The sequence below is a fragment of the Eublepharis macularius genome, chromosome 11 (genome assembly GCF_028583425.1).
Source record: "Eublepharis macularius isolate TG4126 chromosome 11, MPM_Emac_v1.0, whole genome shotgun sequence".
Lineage (NCBI taxonomy): Eukaryota > Metazoa > Chordata > Lepidosauria > Squamata > Eublepharidae > Eublepharis > Eublepharis macularius.
Window position 1 is genome coordinate 75,246,643 of NC_072800.1, and position 19,385 is coordinate 75,266,027.

General features: G+C 42.5%; 1 protein-coding gene across 1 annotated transcript in view; it reads right to left on the minus strand.

Moving 5' to 3' along the window:
• The window catches only part of PARD3 (par-3 family cell polarity regulator), a 706,595-nt gene that overhangs the window by 605,678 nt on the left and 81,532 nt on the right, over positions 1-19,385 (minus strand). The window contains exon 2 of the mRNA XM_054991157.1: positions 4,433-4,534. Coding sequence (XP_054847132.1) covers positions 4,433-4,534 — 102 coding nt within the window. The remainder of the gene's footprint in view (positions 1-4,432; positions 4,535-19,385) is intronic.

A 19,385-nucleotide genomic window follows, 5' to 3' on the forward strand; every position in this document is an offset into this window, starting at 1 on the left:
GCTCATGACAAGTAAATTACTGGAAATTACCTAGCAATATAACTAATAGTGAATGTGGCCCCATCTGTGGCTACTTAAATCTGTGGATCAGTACCATGTTGGCTGAAGGGTGATTTTTCACCAAACTTGGAGGAGCCCCAGTGTCTGCAGCTGGCAAGGGAGTGAGGCCCAGATGAAGAGCTGACAGACAGGGACCCACTCCTACTCTCCACCCCAAAGCACCCCACTGCAACAAAAGCGTTGGAGCTGGGAAACTGCATTCACCCAATGCAGCAGCCCCCAATGTCTCCAGAAGTAGAAGCAGCAGGTGAACATGGGAGGCAGTGAACACAGCAAGTCCCAGCCTGCTTCCCAGATGCAACCAGGCCAGAGTGATAAGGTTGGCAGTGGGCGCCACAGGATGGCTAGCTCCAACAGACCCAGGTGTGAGGCTGGGACTTCTGCAGACAGCTGGACCAAGAGTCATCCTGGGCCTCCACTTGTCCCTGCCCTCCAGCCAGCAGTAAGGACCGCACAGCCCCACCAAAGCGGGCAGGGATCAGCCAGGTGGAGGCAGTCCTGTGACAGCAGAGGTGGGGCTGAGCAAGGCAATCCTGCATCTCCGAGCACAGGCATTTTGCCTCAGCATCAGGCAGGAGCATCAGGGCAGGGTTGAGTGTCACATGGGAAGAAGGATAAAAGAGGGCTCTGACACACAGCCAGGGAAGATACAAGACTGCCTCTGCCACTCAATAACAGCCTCCATGGAAGAGAGGACCCATGGGTGAAGCAGCCCAGTCTCTCTCCCTCTCCCACATCTGAGGAGTCCTTCAAGGGTTGGCACTACCACAGAGAGTGACCAGGAGGTAGCTCTACCTCCAGAGAAGCCTCATACCTGGGTTCACAGAAAATCTTTTAAAGGGAGGGGCTTGCAAACCCCCCCATAACGTACAGTAATTTTCTGCATGTGCACAAACATCTGTTTCCCATAAGCCTCCCCCTCCATCACCCACTGCTGAGGCTGCCTCAGTGGATACAAGTGGATGGATAGAAAGGAGGAGCCTCTGCTGTGGTGGCAGCAGAGGAGGCAGGCAGGTGGTCAAGGAGGGGGGGACGCCTCTGTCCCCAGGAAGGGTGGAGGGGAGGGGGACTGATGAGCAAAATCCCCTCACAAGCCTCTTGCTGGGTGACGGGAGCATCAAGCTATGTGAGCGGAGGGCACAATACCCACCAGTATTGCAGGTCACCACTTAATAATATTTTAAATAACATTTTTATCCCACCCTTTCTCCAAGAGGTCAGAAAAGGGTACACTGTCCTCCCTTCCCCATTTTATCTTCACAAAAGCCCACCGAGTTAACTGAAACTCAAAGAGTATAAATGGCCCAAGGTGGGAGATGATCCCAGATCTCCCAAGTCCTAGTGCAGCACTCGAACCAATCTACTGCTCTCCCAAGTATCTCTCCTTCTCTGAACCCTCACAAGTCTTAATTGGTAATATCCATATTCTGAAAACCTCTCCAACAGATTAACACCGGTCAGGAATTCTACACCATAACCGTCCCCTTCTACAAGCAGCAGAATGAACAAAACATCCTTCAGGACAGCAAATGCCCCTCCGGAAAGAAAATGAGACGCTGCTGCACATGGCAGAGTGAGTTTTGTGCACAGGAGGCCTTTCAAAGGAGGTCCCACACCGTAAAAATCACATGCTGATGCAGCTTCCATGACAAAGGACCTGGCCAGAGAACACAACATCAAGTTGATCAAACTATACACAGGGAAACTTAACAATGAACAATTAAAACCATTCATGACAAGGGAAATGAAAGGCCTAATTTCAAAAGCCAGCTCTATGCAGAGTGGGTGTAGAAAGGTATGCAGCAGGTAAACACCTCATACAGAAGCCCTTGGAACGAGTAAAAAGAGAGATCGGAATGACAGGCTCAAGGCCAGCCAGTAGTACAATCACATTTGATGTTTACAATGTGCTTGGAACAAATGAACAATTCAGTTCTTTTGAACAATAAGGGTTTTAATGGGGAGGGTCACAATGAAAACCTGAAAGTGTAAAAATAATAAAGAAGCTCTACCATGACAAGAAAGAAAATTAAATTTTAAAGTAAAAAAAAAAAGCCGTCTGACAGGTATTTCGAGCCACTGTCACAGACACGCTGTTGTTCTAATGGCATTGCTTGTTTAAGTGGCACTCCAGATTTTTGAGCCATAACTCACCGACATAAAATAGGCCCACGTTCAGTTTCACTATTAGGTGCTGTCCAGGAAGAATGCAACTCCAAAGACATTCAGAGTCTTTGGAACCAAAAAGCCACAAAAGCAGTCATAGGATGCTTTGCAAGGAGCCAGAATAATATAGCACAGCCATACAGAGCAAACATTCCAAAACTGAAAATTAGAAGATGAGACAGAAATTTCATGTGTAATACACCTGTGTGGTTCATGTGGGGAAGGGGGCAAGCAGATAATCCCCAGGGCAAATTTGAAAGTCAGATTTCTATTAGCTGACCCTTGCTACAGTGGCATAAATTACACTGCATGTCATTCTCAAAAGTACTGTATTGCAATATGTCAGAAATCTGTGCTGAAAAGGAGCCAGTTTGGTGTAGTGGTTAAGAGTAGCGGGACTCTAATCTGGAGAACCAGGTTTGATTCCCCACTCTTCCACTTGAAGCCAGCTGGGTGACCTTAGGTCAGTCACAGCTCTCTCGGAGCTCCCTCAGCCCCACCAACCCCCTCACTGGGTGTCTGTTTGTGGGGATAATAATGATTGATTTTGTAAACAGTTCTGAGTGTGGCACTAAGTTATCCTGAAGAGCAGTATATAAAAACAAGGTTGTTTTTATTGTTATTAGGCTTGCAGTGAGTAGTACTCCCGCTCCAAGGTCTCCAGGCAAGAGGGTTTCATGAGGTATCTTAATGGGAAATGTCAAGGACTGAATCTGGAATTTTGATTATGCAAAGCTATGTTCTGCCACTAACTGCTGGCCCTTCTCCAGAATAGCTGTCCAGTAAAATTTGTTGCTGACCACAGCCACACTCTGCCTGTTATTAAAGGAGAAAAGATATGAGGCAGCCTGTTCTACGACCCTATTAATTTTTTAAAGATCTCTCTCACATGTTCACTAAATATAAATTGCTGCTTAGCTTCATCCTACCTTCATAACTAGGAGATCAACTGGGGTATTTTTTTAAATAAAGCATTTTTGGATATTTTGGTTCCCCCTTCCATCTCCTACTTTATCATTTTTTGAGATGGCCTGTACATATCTCACAATCTAATCCATTGCATAAGCTTCAATGATTCCAACTTTTGTACTTCACATAATTTGCAGTGTGGTTCAAATATTCAAACTTTTTAAAAATTCAAAGAATTATTTTTATAGTGCAAGTTCTTCTCTACGTGTCAAAAGAGCAAGATGTATAAAAACACCAAAATGCAGAACATAAATAAATCCAGTCATTGACCAATATCATTGTCATATTCAAGATCCAGATGGAAGAGAGACAAGATGTTCCAACTAAAAGAAAATGTAACAGGCCAGAAAAAAATATAGAAGTTTGCATGTCAAAAAGGTAACATTCCAGAAAAAAAATACTAAAATTTGCATGTCAAAAACTTTTCTTACTAAAAGGTAGCTGTGTTAATCTTTTGTAGCAAAATAAAACAGCAATCCAATGGTAAAGTAAAGCCTATTCCAGGATGAACTTTCGTGAGTCACAGCTCGCTTCTTCAGATACAAAAACCTTTCCAGACACCCACTAAGAGAATCTGTACAAATTACATTACATTTTACAGTGGAGAAGAGAAAGAGTCAAGTAGCACCTATAAGACTAACAACATTTGTGGTAGGGTATGAGCTTTCGTGAGCCACAGCTCACTTCATTCAACACTTCTTGGTATAGATAAGGAATTTTCAAAGACCATCATCATATAGATAAACCAATATACCATCTTCTTTTGGAAGGCAGGCCATATTAAATGCCCAACCCCAGTCTTCACAGCTTTCTTATTGACAAATTGGGTCTATTGTGCTAGAGTTTTCTCCATCTTTCCTCATTCTCATCCTGAGAAAGCAGAACCAAAAAAGCCCTGATTTCATAAATGTATTCAGATTACTTTAAACGTGACTGCCTGGAGCCACTAAAAAAGGGAGTTGGAGTAGCTATTCCACTTGATCTAGCCCAATTACCCTCTTCATTATAGCCTCCATCCAGCATGATTTCTGCCTCCATCAAAACACAAATAAGGGAGGGGCATCTCCCTCTGTTGCAGGTGGAAAAACAGGTAGAGTTCAACCTGTAATCTCAAAAACAGAATTCACCTCTATTCTCCAATTATTTGTTCCAGTTTTTCCCAACAGTCATATCATTCCTTTTACACCAGAAACATTGACAGTGAAAGGATCCAAGTTCAATAAGTTTCTGTACTCACTCTGTCTTTATCATCAGCGACATCACAGAGAATATCATCACGATCGAGGATTCCCCCATCACCATGTTCTAGCCGATGTACCTGTATCCAGTAGTTTGGGTCCTGCACACAAAAAAGAACCATTTGTTATCACAAAGCACAACTCCCAACAACTATGACCTGTTTGAAACCATACCTGGCCCCTTCAAAAATTTTCCAGCAAAAAATAAAAGTATGAAGCTGTATGAACCTGCATTTTTCCCCTAGTACCAATTATTAATGCAATCACAACAGCCTGTTCGTATGCCACGAGGTATAGATGGAACTCTCTGTCTAGGGCAGTGATGCTCTGTATTTTTGGTGTTTGGGGGGGGGGGTAATCACTGGGAGGCCTTCTAGTGTCCCTTCCCCACTGGCAGACCTCCTGATGACACCTGGTTTTTTGGCCACTGTGTGATACAGAGTGTTGGACTGGATGGGCCACTGGCCTGATGGCTTCTCTTATGTTCTTATGCCTGGGTCTTTGCACCATTTTCTCTGATCAACAGATTCTCCAAGGTATCAAGAAGAGGCCTTTCCAAACAAGCCCTGAAACTCGAGACCCTGTGCACTATCAGCAGGGGTGGATGATACGAATCGCCATTTTGGAAATTGTAAACTGTAAATTTAAATTGTATTTATGATTGTCATGATTTTATTGTGGTTTTAAATATACTTGTGCTTGGATGTAACCCACCCTGAGCCCATTCGCGGGGAGGGAGGGCTAAGAATAGAATAGAATAGAATAGAATAGAATAGAATAGAATAGAATAGAATAGAATAGAATAGAATAGAATAGAATAGAACTTTTAACTGGTGATGTGAAGGATTGATTCGGGGGTTATCCATGCATATGGGCCTTAATATGGAACTGGAAGCCCTTCTCCTGAAACATACTCATTTTTAATTTAAAATATTTATTCTCTGTTTCACCACAAGCCTCTAAATCAAAACAAAACTCCTGGGGGAAGGGACATAAACAGAAGATTTGGGGGCAGAAATTTTTCCACAGAATTTCTTTCCCCGTGCAAGGGAAGGACACATGCACAGCTTTCTCCCTCAGCTTAGCAAAGCAAGCTTCCATTAACACTCACCAGCAGCTTTCTAGCTTGACTGTGGGACTAGCTACAAAGAAAACTCTGACTTCACATTCAATTCTCTTACATTCATGTATAAACACTTTCTGTGGATTGTGGCCAAGGATCAGAAGTTTGAAGCTGATTCAGAGTGAGAGAGATCGAGTGGATTTGATAGGTTTATTGTTGTAGTCATAGGCCATAACATCTCCGCATATATACCAGCAAAAAACAGGTTAAAACATATTTACATAAGAGAATAAAACTAGTTTAAAACTAAAATAAAAGTAAAGGTAGACCCCTGTGCAAGCACTGAGTCATTGCTGACCCACGGGGGGACGTTGCATCACGTTTTCTCGGCCTTCGTGGTTTGCCATTGCCTTCCCCAAAAGCTAAGACAGTAAAGAGATAATAAATACAAAAACCATGAAATGGCACGGGATTATAATTTAGGTAAAATTCGTACAGGATTAACAGGTACTAATTTCTTCCTTATATTTATAGATAAAAAGAGAAAAATAGCCACTTTGAGACCTAGTGAAAAAGTCTGAAAGAGAAGCATAAGAGTAAAGCGACAAAATCTGGAACACGTCACTAGCCAAGCCGAAGCAAGAGGGCAGAGCATGGCTACCGAAACAGCCAGCAAAGGGAAGGTTACAGTAATCTATTATAGACCTAGAGGGGTGACCTAAGTAAAGGAATTCAGGAGTCCTTCCAAGAACCAAGTCTCTCCTTCAGCTTGCAGTTCATTAATTCCAAGCAGGCTTTATTTACTCTAACTAGCTGAATCTGACTGTCAACTCTGTAGAGACAGCAAGTGGTACAGAGCCAAGGGCACGGTTAGACTATAGTGAACCAACAACTGAAAACATTCCTAAACGGTTAATCATCAACCTGTTATGCTTGGAGCCAAAGTTAAGGTTTGCATTGTTTGGACTGTGTTTACATCAGGGTTAGGGATAAACGGTTTTGGTTGTAATAAGCTTTTAAGCTTTGAAACTGTAAGGGGGAGCTGAGGTTTCAGGAAGCTAGCCTTCATGTATCAATCAAGAAACTGTTTCTTAGTTGGGGGCTGAGGAGATTCATTTCAAGCTTTCTAACAGTAAAATCTCTTCCCATGGCCACCCCAGCTATTTACTTTGCCAGATTTACCTCTCTCTTCTGATAGTGGTCTTGTCCAGTCACAACTGTTTAAAGGTACTAGCTTGAACAAGGTTTAATTATTCTGAAGCAACAAACTATAACTTGCTGTGAATCTCCGTTTTACATATTTTTCTCCTATTCCCAGCCCCCTTTGATATACGTTTCCCTACTTTTAATGTTTTGCAAAGATTGCCACCTTCCTCCACTCTGCTATGTTTAAACACACACACACACACACACACACACACACACACACAAACGGCACTTAACATGTAATACGATCTGGGTGGTACGAAGCACATACTTTCCCCTCCCAATCACGTCACTTTTGGCAGCACAACTGTTGAAAAACACACACTTTGATTTCACACTTACAAAGAAAAATGGATTATAAAACAAAATTATCTTGCTCCGATCTCATTAGCTGAGGCATGGCCATTCTTCATAATTCATGGATTGGGTAAACAGATCGGAAGGAGACTCAAACCAAAAGGAAAAAGATGAAGCAAAGCCAGTGTCGAGTACTGGTTTAGGGAGAATCATGTTCAACCCCACACTCAATCATGAAGCTGACAGGATGACCACCTTGGGTCACTCACTTCCTTGTTAGCCTAACATATCTCCCAGTGTTCTTGTGAGGACGAAATGGGCAGGAAATAACTAGGTTTGCCATCTCGAGCAACTCAGGGAGTCAATCCCATAGTTTTCTGTTTGTGAGGTTTTGTCTTTACACTGTAAGCTGTGTTGAATAGAAAAAAGGAGGTTGAAAGCGCCTAAGTAAATAAATACATGAATGAACGAACAAAAATGCCAACCTCGCTGGGATCTGCAGCATTTCTGCCGATGGCCCAATGCTGGCACCTTTGCTGGAACCAATGCTTCTAGTTTCACTTCACATTTACACAACTGACTGAAAGAGGGGGAGATGTGCCAAGACAACTCTTCTTCAATGCCAAGTCTCTCCTTGCCCCATTACACAATAACGTAATAGGTTCCCTTAACTGATTACACAACAGAAACATGCTGGCAGGAGTGGAAAAAGGAAGGCAAGACAGGAATCTCCAGCTGGGTGGACTTCCGTGTCCTCCATTAAACCTGGGAGTGACCCACACAAGGTGATGATTACTCTTGTTTGCACAAGGTGACTTAACTGCTATGAGCGAACCCTAACACCCGGAGTCTTGCACAAGCACACGTTTGCCACCAAATGAACTTGTAGCTGCAAAGCATTATGGGGCAGCCAGGAACACTGCAAGGCAGCTGCCAATTCCCTGCTTCCTGTGCCACAACAAAGCCTGAACATGACAGGTTAGGATGCACTTGCTTGCAATCAAGCCTCAAGATCTGCTGTGCTCCCTTATCTTAACCTGCTGCTAGGCTTTTGCTCAGCACCTCGACAGTTTGATGACTGCCTCTCAAAAGCTCACATTGAAACGAACGCTGTTAGTCTTTAAGGTGCCATTGGACCTTATTTTATTTGACTACTCCCTACCTGCTACTTGCCTGCCTGCCTGCCTGCCTACCAAGCCCATTTCCTCCAAATATCTGCTGCCTCTCCAACTTCAGCCGTGCCTGTAGTCATACTTGAGCACCCAACAAAAGCAGATTTGAAAGTGGAGAGGAACCCACGCGCTGGTTGTTTCACAAATCTGAGGCATGTGAGGCACACAACTTCAAAGTGTGCTGGTTCAGGATTTGTCCCAGACTCTGGGTCTAAGGCCCATTTCACACACAGAAGAGAGTCAGAAGGCAGAGCCCTGAGGTGGCAGAGCGAAGCTGGTGGATATCAGCTTTGAGCATTGCTTTGCAGGGCCGCACACAAAAATTATTTTATATGCAAGTTGTAAACTGCCTCAAGCACCAGACATAGTGGAGAGGTGGTATATAAGTTGAATGAATTAATAAATAAAAATTAGAAGTTTTTTTTTTTAATTTTAGCACAAGAAACCTTCCAAAAGTGAGGCAAGTCTGAAATGGCACGATCAGTAGTACCACTTCAGCATTTTCACTACCTCATTTCCCTGCTTGGGTGAACCAGCCCTAAGGGACCTCCACTTTTACCAGTCCTCAACGAAATGCCTAACCAGCAGCTGCTTGCACCAATATTCTTGCTTTTTAGAAATATGCCAGCCCACCAATTTTACAGAAGCTAGCGTTGTCAGCAAAGGACAGTAAATAACCTCACGGCAGTAAATAAACCCACGGATCTGATGCCTACAAAAGAAGCAAGACATCCTCCTAAGCTTGCAAAGCTTTCAAGACTGAAAATAAATCCTTAATCTATTTTGCATGGAGTAGAGAAAAAAAAACAGAGTTAGATGGGCCGTATGATAAACATTATTCAGCAAAGTCTTTAGGGAGTACAACAGTTACTTCTGTTCATATACTTGTAGATCACCATTTTTGAATCTCGGATCACAATTTCTGAGTCTCAGCAAGAAAAAGAAAAAGAAAAGAGGATTATGAAATAAGTAAATAAATATCAGAATTCAACAAGTACAGTTTTCCCTGGATAGAAAAGGTGCACCTATTAATTTTCCACCTCCAACGTAGTAATGGTATTAGCGATGGAAACTTCACTTTTAAAGATCCTGTAAGGACTCTGCTACTTTTTCACCACTAAGCCATTTTGGTTATTGAAAGCCAGCTTAGAACAGGGATGCTGTAAAGAGCCAGCATGGTATGTGACATCAGACTACGAACAGGAGGATCTGGTTCAGAACCCCATTCTGTCAAAGCCCTGAGTGATTCTGGGTTAACCTAAGCACCCTCACAAGTAAGTTGTTTTGAGGACAGAAGGGAACCAGGTATGCCTGCCTTGGAGGAACAGCAGAGTCAAAATGCAAGAAGGTAGCATTCTTGTGGACAGCACTGTGCCATGACTTCACTGGCACTGCAATCCTATGTAGGGTTACTCCAATTTAAGCCCATTCCTTTCAACAGGCTTAGGCTAGATTAACTCTGCACAGGATTGCACCACAAATTGTTTAAGCGAGTTCTGCTCCCTCAACCCCACATCTGCAATATTGGGTTTACAGTGGTTTACTTTACAGGGGGTTCTCATTCCATACACAATGCAATATACACACATATGCAATGCAATGCAATGAAATATACATGCAAAAGAAAGCCCTGTACAACAAACACGGAGCATTGCATGGCACCCCTATTTTGGATTAGTTCTTGTTATAGACTCTTTTGTCGGGCAACTCTTCCTGTTCAACAAGGCACCCAGCACAAAACAGTAGGTCAGCAAGACTAGACAGAGCAACCCAAACAAGTTTGACAGCCACTTGCATTAAAGGCAGGCTAAATATGGTGGAAATACTGTATCAGTCTCTCTGCCCTAGGCCAGACAGCCTCTTCAGTAACCTACAGCAGTAGTTTTGAAGCCTTCTCCCCCTCTAGGTTCCTTTCTTCTAGCAAGGAATTCCTAAGCATCTGATATGCAAGCCCTTTAAGTTGCATAAGATTCTGGGCCTCTTCTAGATCACACACTCAATTCATGCGGAAGGCCAGTCAGTTCTATTCAAACTTCTCTTGAATACTGGGGATACATCCAATGCACCTCAGTGGCTGTGCACTGCAGAACAAAGAATAGGTAATGGTTAGGTTTGTCATCTCCCTTGTCCAGGGCGAGGGAACTCTCATCTGTCCCCGACCCTGCTCACTGGCAGGCAGGGGGGGAGGCATGGGGAGGGGGAAAGAAGAGTGCACATGCACACCCATGCTCCCCTGTTGCGCCAGTGACAACGGGGCCATGGAGCGTGCTGAAGCCCAGTCCAGTAAAAACTGCCTCCAAGATGTCGATTTTTACTGAACAGGGCCTCAACATGCCTCTCAGCTCCTCCGTTGCACTGGAAAAAGACATCGTTTTTTGGCGTGATGGGGGAGAAGGGGAGTGCATGAACTCTCGCTGCCCCCTGGCCCCCGTTCTGACCCCTGGCAACCCTAGTAACCGTGGGCAGAAGCTTGTATTCATCTCGTCCTTGATGAGCCTCTTGTAATCCTTCCAATACACCGTGACCCGACATTCTCTGGAAAACTCTGGAAGCCACACATCGAGAGTTATAATGTTTGCAACCCATTGGTAGCATTTGCTAACCATCAAAAAACAAAAATTAAATCGGAAACAATTCATTCCAGATGTAATTAATTCATTAGGCTAATTAAGCCCAACATTGAGTACAAGGGGAACATCCATTTTAAATTGCCAAGGGGACATGGTTGCCACTCGATTCTAACCTCACCGCCCTCCTGAAACCCCGGATCCATACAATCGAGGGCATTTTAACCAGCTCCCCTCCCCAAAGGAGCCCATAAAGGCACATACGGTTTTCTCTTCCTCAGTTTATCCTCACATCAACCCAGTAAGGGAGGTTAGGCAGAGAAAGTAATTGGTGAGTCACCAGTGTGGGGATTTGAACACAATTCTCCCCGATTCTGACAGAAACCCTAACCACTACTTTACACTGCCTCTGGATATGAGAAATTACATGGGAATTTCATTATGATTCCTCACCCCTGCCAGTGCCACCCATTCAAAGGATGACAGTGTTAATACTAGTATGCCTGAATATATATGAAACTGTAGGGTTCAATATATTTTTTAAAAAATGTAGTATGAAAGTATTCACTGTCAAGTTAGACACTTTGCCTAACATGCAAAATGTTACCATTCTAAACATCAGACTATACTTGTGCCTTTAAAGCAAAGTGTTACTTCATCTGTAACTGGGAAGATATTATCATCTTACATGATCTACATCGGCTGTTTTATATTTTGCTTGCATAGTACAGCATGTGGAAAGACTGGGCTACTTCATTGGAAAACTAGATAAACACCACAACAATATGACCACTTAGTTACACACACCCTAGAAGTCAAAACAAGTGAAACCTCTAATTTCCAACTCATACACAGTTACATTTTCTATCTGACTACACCCTGAATGATAAGAGTGTATAGAAAATGCAAGTAAAGAAGTGAACAGAATTTTAATTATCAGATTAGAAGGAAACCAGGGTTATGCCTAAAACTTTAAATATTATGATGTGCTCTTCAGAAGTTGTGTAAGATAACCATCCCCATTACAATTAGTTGTGTAAGATAACCATCCCCATTACAATTAGCCATTGCATGTAAAGAGGCCTCATCAAAGCAAGCTGACATTTAAATGTAATGCTTAACGTTACTGTCACCCAAGTGACGGCAACAGACACACACACAAGGCCCTGTGCAGAAAATGCTACACCATGATTACACATGGCAACTAAATACCTATACAAATCAGTATCTATTTGAAGGTGTTTCGTAAGCCATGGCATACAAGCACTGTACCTATAGCCAAAATCGATGGTAAAACAGTGTGGAGTGATTAGAATTTTTTTAATTCCATTATTATTTCGTTCATTCTAAATGTAAGTATTTAGATGCCCTGGTGATATCTAGACTAGATTACTGCAATGAGCTCTACGAGGGGGGCTGCCCTTGAATACTGTTCAAAAGCTACAATCCATTCCAGTTATCTTCAAAGGCCCTACTTGGGATACTTAAATCTGGAAATTGACAACTTGAACAGACAAGACAGATCTTTCCAGGAACCTGAACAGATCCTCAGGTTTGCAGAAAAAAATGAAATCTTAAAAAAATACTTTGTGGGCTAAATAATAATAATAGAAGAAGCACCTGTAGCTTCAAGAAACAAATGCCCTAAGCGGCTGTTGCTAGGCAACCAAAGGGTATTGCCGTCCTTGGATGCTGTAACTAAAAAGACCTGGGGGGAGGCCACCAGGGCTGTTTTGGCCTTTGAGGGCAAACTCATTGGGGCTGGGCCTGGCAGCAACCACCAGGCTGCTTGCTATCACATAACTTGCATGAGTCACTCAGGTCCAGCTGTTAGCTACTGCAACAGCAGCCACTCCACAAAAGACAGTGTCATATACTGGTTAAGAGTTTCAGACCAGGATCAGGGAGACCCAGGTTTGAATCCCCACTCTACCATAAAATCTCACAAGGTGACATTGGGCCTACCTATCTCCCAGGATTGCATAAAAAGGAGAGAATTATGTAAGCTTCTTGGGGTCCCCGCTGTGCAGAAATGTGTATAAATGAAGTAAATAATTAATAAACATAAGTGAAAATCAGAGGCATATTAAAGGTAGGTTGGTTGCGGGGGGGAGGAGAGGAGGGACAGATGAGGATATTGGGGTTGCCAGGAAAGAGGAAAGAGTGTGAGGGGACACAGGGGGAAATGAGGTACTCCCTCCTTGAAGATTTCCCACTGTGCAACTGGTCCCGGTTGGCTGGCACTGTGCAACTTGGACAGAGCTATCCCAGGACGATGCTGCCAGGGGGAGGGAAGAAGGAAAGCTGAAGACCTGAGGGTGGGCAGAAAAGGAGAGACTGACTGGTGCGTGCGAAGGAGGGAAGGAACCAGTAAAAAGGTGTTTATGGGAACTTTCAGGGAAAGAAGAAATGGTGGGGGAGGTGAAAACTAAATCCCCCCCCAAAAAGTCCTTGCAGGCCCCTCGCTTGTTTTCTATATATTGGTATTATAAGTACTTGTCTAACATCTGAAACAGTCTATTGTTTTAAACAGTCTAACGTTTGAAATTTTCTTCTCCTTGGGAACCCTTGACTTGGGTGGAAAGGCAGCGTAGAAACGTTTTAAATAAATAAATATACCAATTTGTAGCAACATCCATAAAAATCATAGCAGGGTTAGAGCTTTCTACAAGCAGAAAGTGCCTCCAATAGTGGAATGGATTCACAAGGCCCAAACCATTGACTTAAAACTGAACTGAGGACAGAACAAACTCAGGGTTAAGGCAACAAACGATAGGCACAGCTGGCCCCAGTGAAGCATATCTGCACCAGGCCATCCTGAGAAAGATGCCCAAAGAAACTGCAGCATTTCTTCTTTTAACGGCAAAGAAAAATTCTCTCCCTTGTCTTTAAATACTTGTATCAGTTTTCAGAGTCTTGATTTTTCAGGGGACAACAAAGGAGTTTCTGTTCTGAATTAGAAGGTGCAGTTGAACATCGTGGAATATTCAACGGAGTAGAAGAGGAGCAAGGCCGTCTAAGGTTCTAGGATGGGAAAACGTCAACAGTTCTTGAAGTTCCAAGAAAAAAGAAAACTCGTCCTAAATGGGGTGGGTGTGGATGTGGCATCTGCTACTATCAGCTTGAAAATAATAGTCTCAGGATTTTTTTAAAAACCACCCTAGCATATGTGCGCCCATGTTCATTAATACGCTCGAAGTGTCAACAAGGAGAACTGTGTTCACAGTACATTCGTGCAGGAGTAATTTTTTTTAAATCCCTCCAGCAAGGCCAGCAGAGAGCACTGTTTGAACAGCACTCAGACAATTAGCTTATTCCTAGGAGATTTCAGTTTCTCCTCCTGCAAACAGCAGCAATTTAGCATAGTGAATGCTGAAGCAGCTGCTTACTAACACTTATAACCACTTGCATTACAAACCCCTAAGCACTCATTAATTGGTTTACTGCTCTTGCAAGGAAACAGAAACTAGGCACTTACATGATAGGCACAGGATCAAGATGAAACCCAAGCTATTGTGACCCAGAAGCATGCTATACATTAAAGGAATGAGACCAGAGAATTTTGGGCTCTGAAGAACTGAAAACTGGCTTGGTGTAGTGGTTAAAATACTGGACTAGGATATGAGAGACCCAGATTTAAATCCCCACTTTGCCATGATACTTGTGGGTGACCCAGGGCCAATAACTCTCAACCTAACCTACCTCACAAGGTTGTTGTGAGGGTAAAATGGAGAATAAACACCAATAAACACCATCCTGAGTTCCGTGGAAAAAAGGCAGGATAAACTGTACTAAAAAAATAAATTAAATAGACCTCTAAACAGTAATAAAGGTGTTAAACTAAACGATGTAAATAAACTTTGGCACAGATTAGCACATCAAGGAGAAAGGCTTAGAGGAGCTCTTTTAAGTTCATTACATACGGAAAGTTTTATTATTTAATTTTCCCATTTTGATTCCATCATTCTCCTTCCTTGCAGCTTGGGCCAGCATTCATGATTCCCCTTCAATTTTATCCTCAGAACAACCCTGTGAGGTAGGTTAGGCTACAGAGCTGGGATCTGAACCCAATCTCCCCTGATTCTAGAGCACACTAACCTCTAACACCACACTGGCTCTCTTCTGTGTGGGTAAGCTACCAGACAAACACCAGCTGCGGTGAGATAGTCCATGCCCCGCCCTATTCTATGCAATATACAGAATGACCAGGAGCAAAAGGAAGCTGCATTTCTTACCTGTATTGACTGGGGGGGGGGGAGGTGGTTTGAACCAGAAGACCAGAGGAAGCACTTTGACTTCTTCTTTACCAGAAGTCTGTACTGGCTGACTGTCACTCTTGAGAATGGCTCTCAGTCTCAAGGAAATCGAAAGGATTTGCTTCTGAGCAAGGGTGTATCATGCCTTAGAACAGTGAGCAAGAGATATGATCCTCTAGGGTGCACAGTGCCTTTAACTATAGTAAAGAGTCCAGTAGCATCTTTAAGACTAAGCAACTTTACTGTAGCAGAAGCTTTCAAGAATCACAGCTCTCTTCGTCTGTAGTTGCATCTGACGAAGACAGCTGTGGCTCTCGGAAGCTTATGCTACAATAAATTTAGTTAGTCATAAAGGTGCTACTGGACTCTTGACTATTTTGCGAGTACAGACTAACACGGCTAACTCCTCTGGATCTGTTCTTTTAACTGTTCGTGCTAATTTATCAGATATGGACAATCTCCACTTCTTCCAGGGGCTCTGCCCACCAAACAGAGGGCAACTCCATGCTCCATGTAAAGAAATACTCTTTAGAGTGTGAACTGTATGCAGGAAGCAAGAACTGTTTATCAGCATTAGACCAATTAATGATAATAATAAACAATTGAGGGCTGACAGGAAAGCTCTCATTGAATCACAGAAGGTTGAATGGAGCTAAAAAGACGCCACATATGTGATTGTTACAGGCCTTTAAATTTCCGGAAGGTGAACAGTCTTATGACCAGGGCTTTTTTTTCAGCTGGAATGCGGTGGAACAGAGTTCTGGAACCTCTTGAAAATGGTCACATGGCTGGTGGCCCCGCCCCCTGATCTCCAGACAGAGGGAAGTTTAGATTGCCCTCCGCGCCACTGAGCAGCGCGGAGGGCAATCTAAACTCCCCTCTGTCTGGAGATCAGGGGGTGGGGCCACCAGCCATGTGACCCTTTTCTCCAAGGGCAACCCACTGAGTTCCACCACCTCTTTTCCCAGAAAAAAGCCTTGCTTATGACCCCCACCCCACCCCCAACACACACACAGATTTGCCTGCAAAGGCAAAATATTCTCCTCCAACCTGCATAATCACCCAATCTCTAACCAAGACAGAAACAGGAAGTACGTAGCCAATAAGAGACTAAATGAAATACATTACTAAGGGCAGGGGGGGGATCATTTTCTCTACTAAAAAAAAAAATCAAGCAAAAAACATCAAGTACTTTAATGTCAATCTTCCAATAAGGCTATTGTTTTTTCCATGCATGCTTCTGCAATATAGGAAGGAACAGCCAATACAAGCATTCAGGGTTTCTTTAAAGGTGGGGAAAACAAAGCTTTTATTATACAAGCTGGATTCCAATTACGTTCTTCAGTCCAACAACCTGGTAACAACAAACACCAGGGGGCTTGAATTACATCTCATTCACAAGACACATCTGCCAAGATTTCAGATAAACATAATCTACCAACAAATAAAAACTCAGCAGCTGGGAGATTTGAAAAAAAAAGCACCAGATGTGGCCAGTGCATTGCGAGTAATCGCAGCATACTAATTCTACACATATTCCCCAATCGAGACACAAACCTGCAGGATGCTTAATAAGCAATGGGATGAACAGGTTCACATTTACATCTCTAATATACAATTAATTGGAAAGAGGCATGTAGAACATATTGCCATCCTAACAGTTTCCAAAACCATGACTGCACAACCGTCCTTGAGCATCAGAATAATTGTCCATTTTAGGAACTGAAATGTTGGATAGGACAGAGCTAGGTAACAAATCAGTCAACAGTTTCTCCATATTATTATAGAGAGAAATAAGGAGAAACCACAGAGCCCCATATTGTGAAGTACACCAAAAAGTTCTATGGTTTGGGGGAGGGGTGTTACAATTTGGCTTCTGGCTATTCATGAAGCTACAAAGCTCCTCTTCTATCCCCAACACTGTACAGAACTGAGTTAAGAAGAGGCCACAGTAGCCAAGGCACCAATCGTTACAAGTTTTTAGACAGCATAATTTTTACAATTCTAACACATCAAAGAAAAAACTTCAGAACAATCTCTCCTTTATCACCAATTCTGCTTTATTTACGGCTTCCTTGAAGGGAAGAACAGAGGTGTCCGGTAGGATAATAACGGTCCTTCTAGCCTAGAGACGTAACGGCTGGATAAAAAATGGAGACGTAGGATGGCTGGATTTTTTACCCCAAGGATTTCCCCCCAAATGGTAAATTTTGGAGAATACTGAAAAAAAAAAACCCTTCTTGTGACCTCCCCCTCTTTTGCAATGAGTTAAATGAAAGGGGTTGGATCCAGACTAATTTTTCCAAATGAATGGAACTTTCCTGCCTCCCCACTTTCAATGCAGCCAATTGATCTCCACAAAATTCTGCTCCTGACTGCAGATAGGAGACGCTAAGGAGCATCACCAGGGGGACTACAGCAAGAAAGCGGAAATCCGTGGAACTTGCCAGTTTGGTCTGGATCCAGCCTGCGGTTTTACTCAAAAAACAGAGTATGAAAAATTTTATTTAAGACAGTCTGCAGCATTAGATCATGTCTACGGGTGCTACAGACCTACACAACATTTTAAAGAATATTTTGCTTAAATATAAGTAATTTAGGCAACAATTAATATGATATAATACGTTTAATGATAATATTTTGAAGGGTTTAACATTTTTAGTGTTATGAAGTTTAACAACATTCAAAAATGCTGGTAGTCCAACACACTGTAACTGTGTGTGTTTCTATCCAAACAATACAGTTACTTTTATTTACTACTGAATTTGTTTTCTACCTTCTTACTCTTATTTTAGCCATCTGTAGGTAGGAAAAATTAAGATATATGTGCAACAATAGCATACGGTGCAGTGGTTTGCAACTCTTTCTCAAGTATTGGGTATACTTGAGAAAACTTTTAAATTCCATAAACATGTCACAAACTACAATTTTATATGCAAAGTTATAAACTATGTGTTTTATGTTGCTGAATCAGTAAAATAAGTTGAGGTGGAAAGTACTGCGTCTATTTTGCCAAACATTTCCATTTTTTCCCAGAAAATAACACATTTCCCCCCATGGCTTCAAAATTTCCAGAAATTCTACACCCCTGTTCTAGTGAAGCACCATTTCCTGCAGGGTAAGCCTTGTGCCCTACAATGCCCACAGAAGGAGCTTAGAGATCAACGCCTTCCTTGCAGCTGCACTCAGTGACTGACATTCAAAGACATGCTGCCTCTGAACATGGAAGATCCATTAAGCCAGGTGAGCTAACAAGAATGTACCTGTCACAAATCTAACCAATACCTCAATAAAGCCATCTAAGCTACTGTTCATGACTGCATCATGTGGCAATGAGTTCCACAAGTTAATTATGCCTCATCAGAGATATGGGTTTTCCCAGAAAATTCAAATTAGTACATTTTCAGGAAAAACATTCTGATTGACATTTGAAGAAATAATTGAAGCATTAAATAACGTTAGCAAAAGGAGGCAAAAAAACCCATGTACAAGTCTAGACCATGTACAACAACTGGGCTGTCCACACCCAACCCAGGCATAATGGTTGTTGGAGTGCTGGACTAAGATCTGAGAGAACCAGGTTCGAATCCCCACTTTGCCCTGGAAGCAAGCTGGGTGACCTTGGGCCAGCCATACATTCTCAAGCCTATCCTACCTCAGAGGGTTGTTATGGGGATAAAACGGAGGAGTCCCCACTGGGGAATAAAGTCAATATATAAATAAACCCATCTAACAGGATTGATTTTCAGCCCATCAGCCCTGAAAACTATAGAAAGACTATTTACATATGAGTACAGAACATTTTCACAAGAAAATAATTCTACCCTGCAACACTGTACATCAGGAAATAGCGCTATCTTTTTCTCACCCAGAGCTACTGCCCATTGATATTAAAGACTTTTAAAGAATTTGAATAAGCCTTAAAATTGATGGCTCTATCTAATATACAATCCTACTGACCCTTTCCTATAACCCTAGACTCTTCCAACACCATTACAAGCAGTTTTCTACACAATTTTTAAACGGCTGCTAAATATGAAGAGGAATTCACGTAGCAGAACATTATGTTAATTCCTTCCTCCACTGAATGCTTTCCAGCTATACTGAATTATTTTCTAATCTCTTAAATTACATTATGCTACCATCCCGATGCTGACAGCAAAATTAGTGCTTATTCATGGTCTCGTACAAAGTAACATGAATTGGTCATTAGCCCACTTCAGCTTCCACCAAGCTAAAGCTACAGCCCTCCTCTGCTCAATTGAAATGGCAGTTATGGTCAATTAACTAGTTGCCTGCGAACATCATTTAACTGCAAAAAAAACACAATTCCTGTGGCTTAATTTCATTTGGCTGGCAAACCCCACAAACCTACATGGACAGTTAAGCAA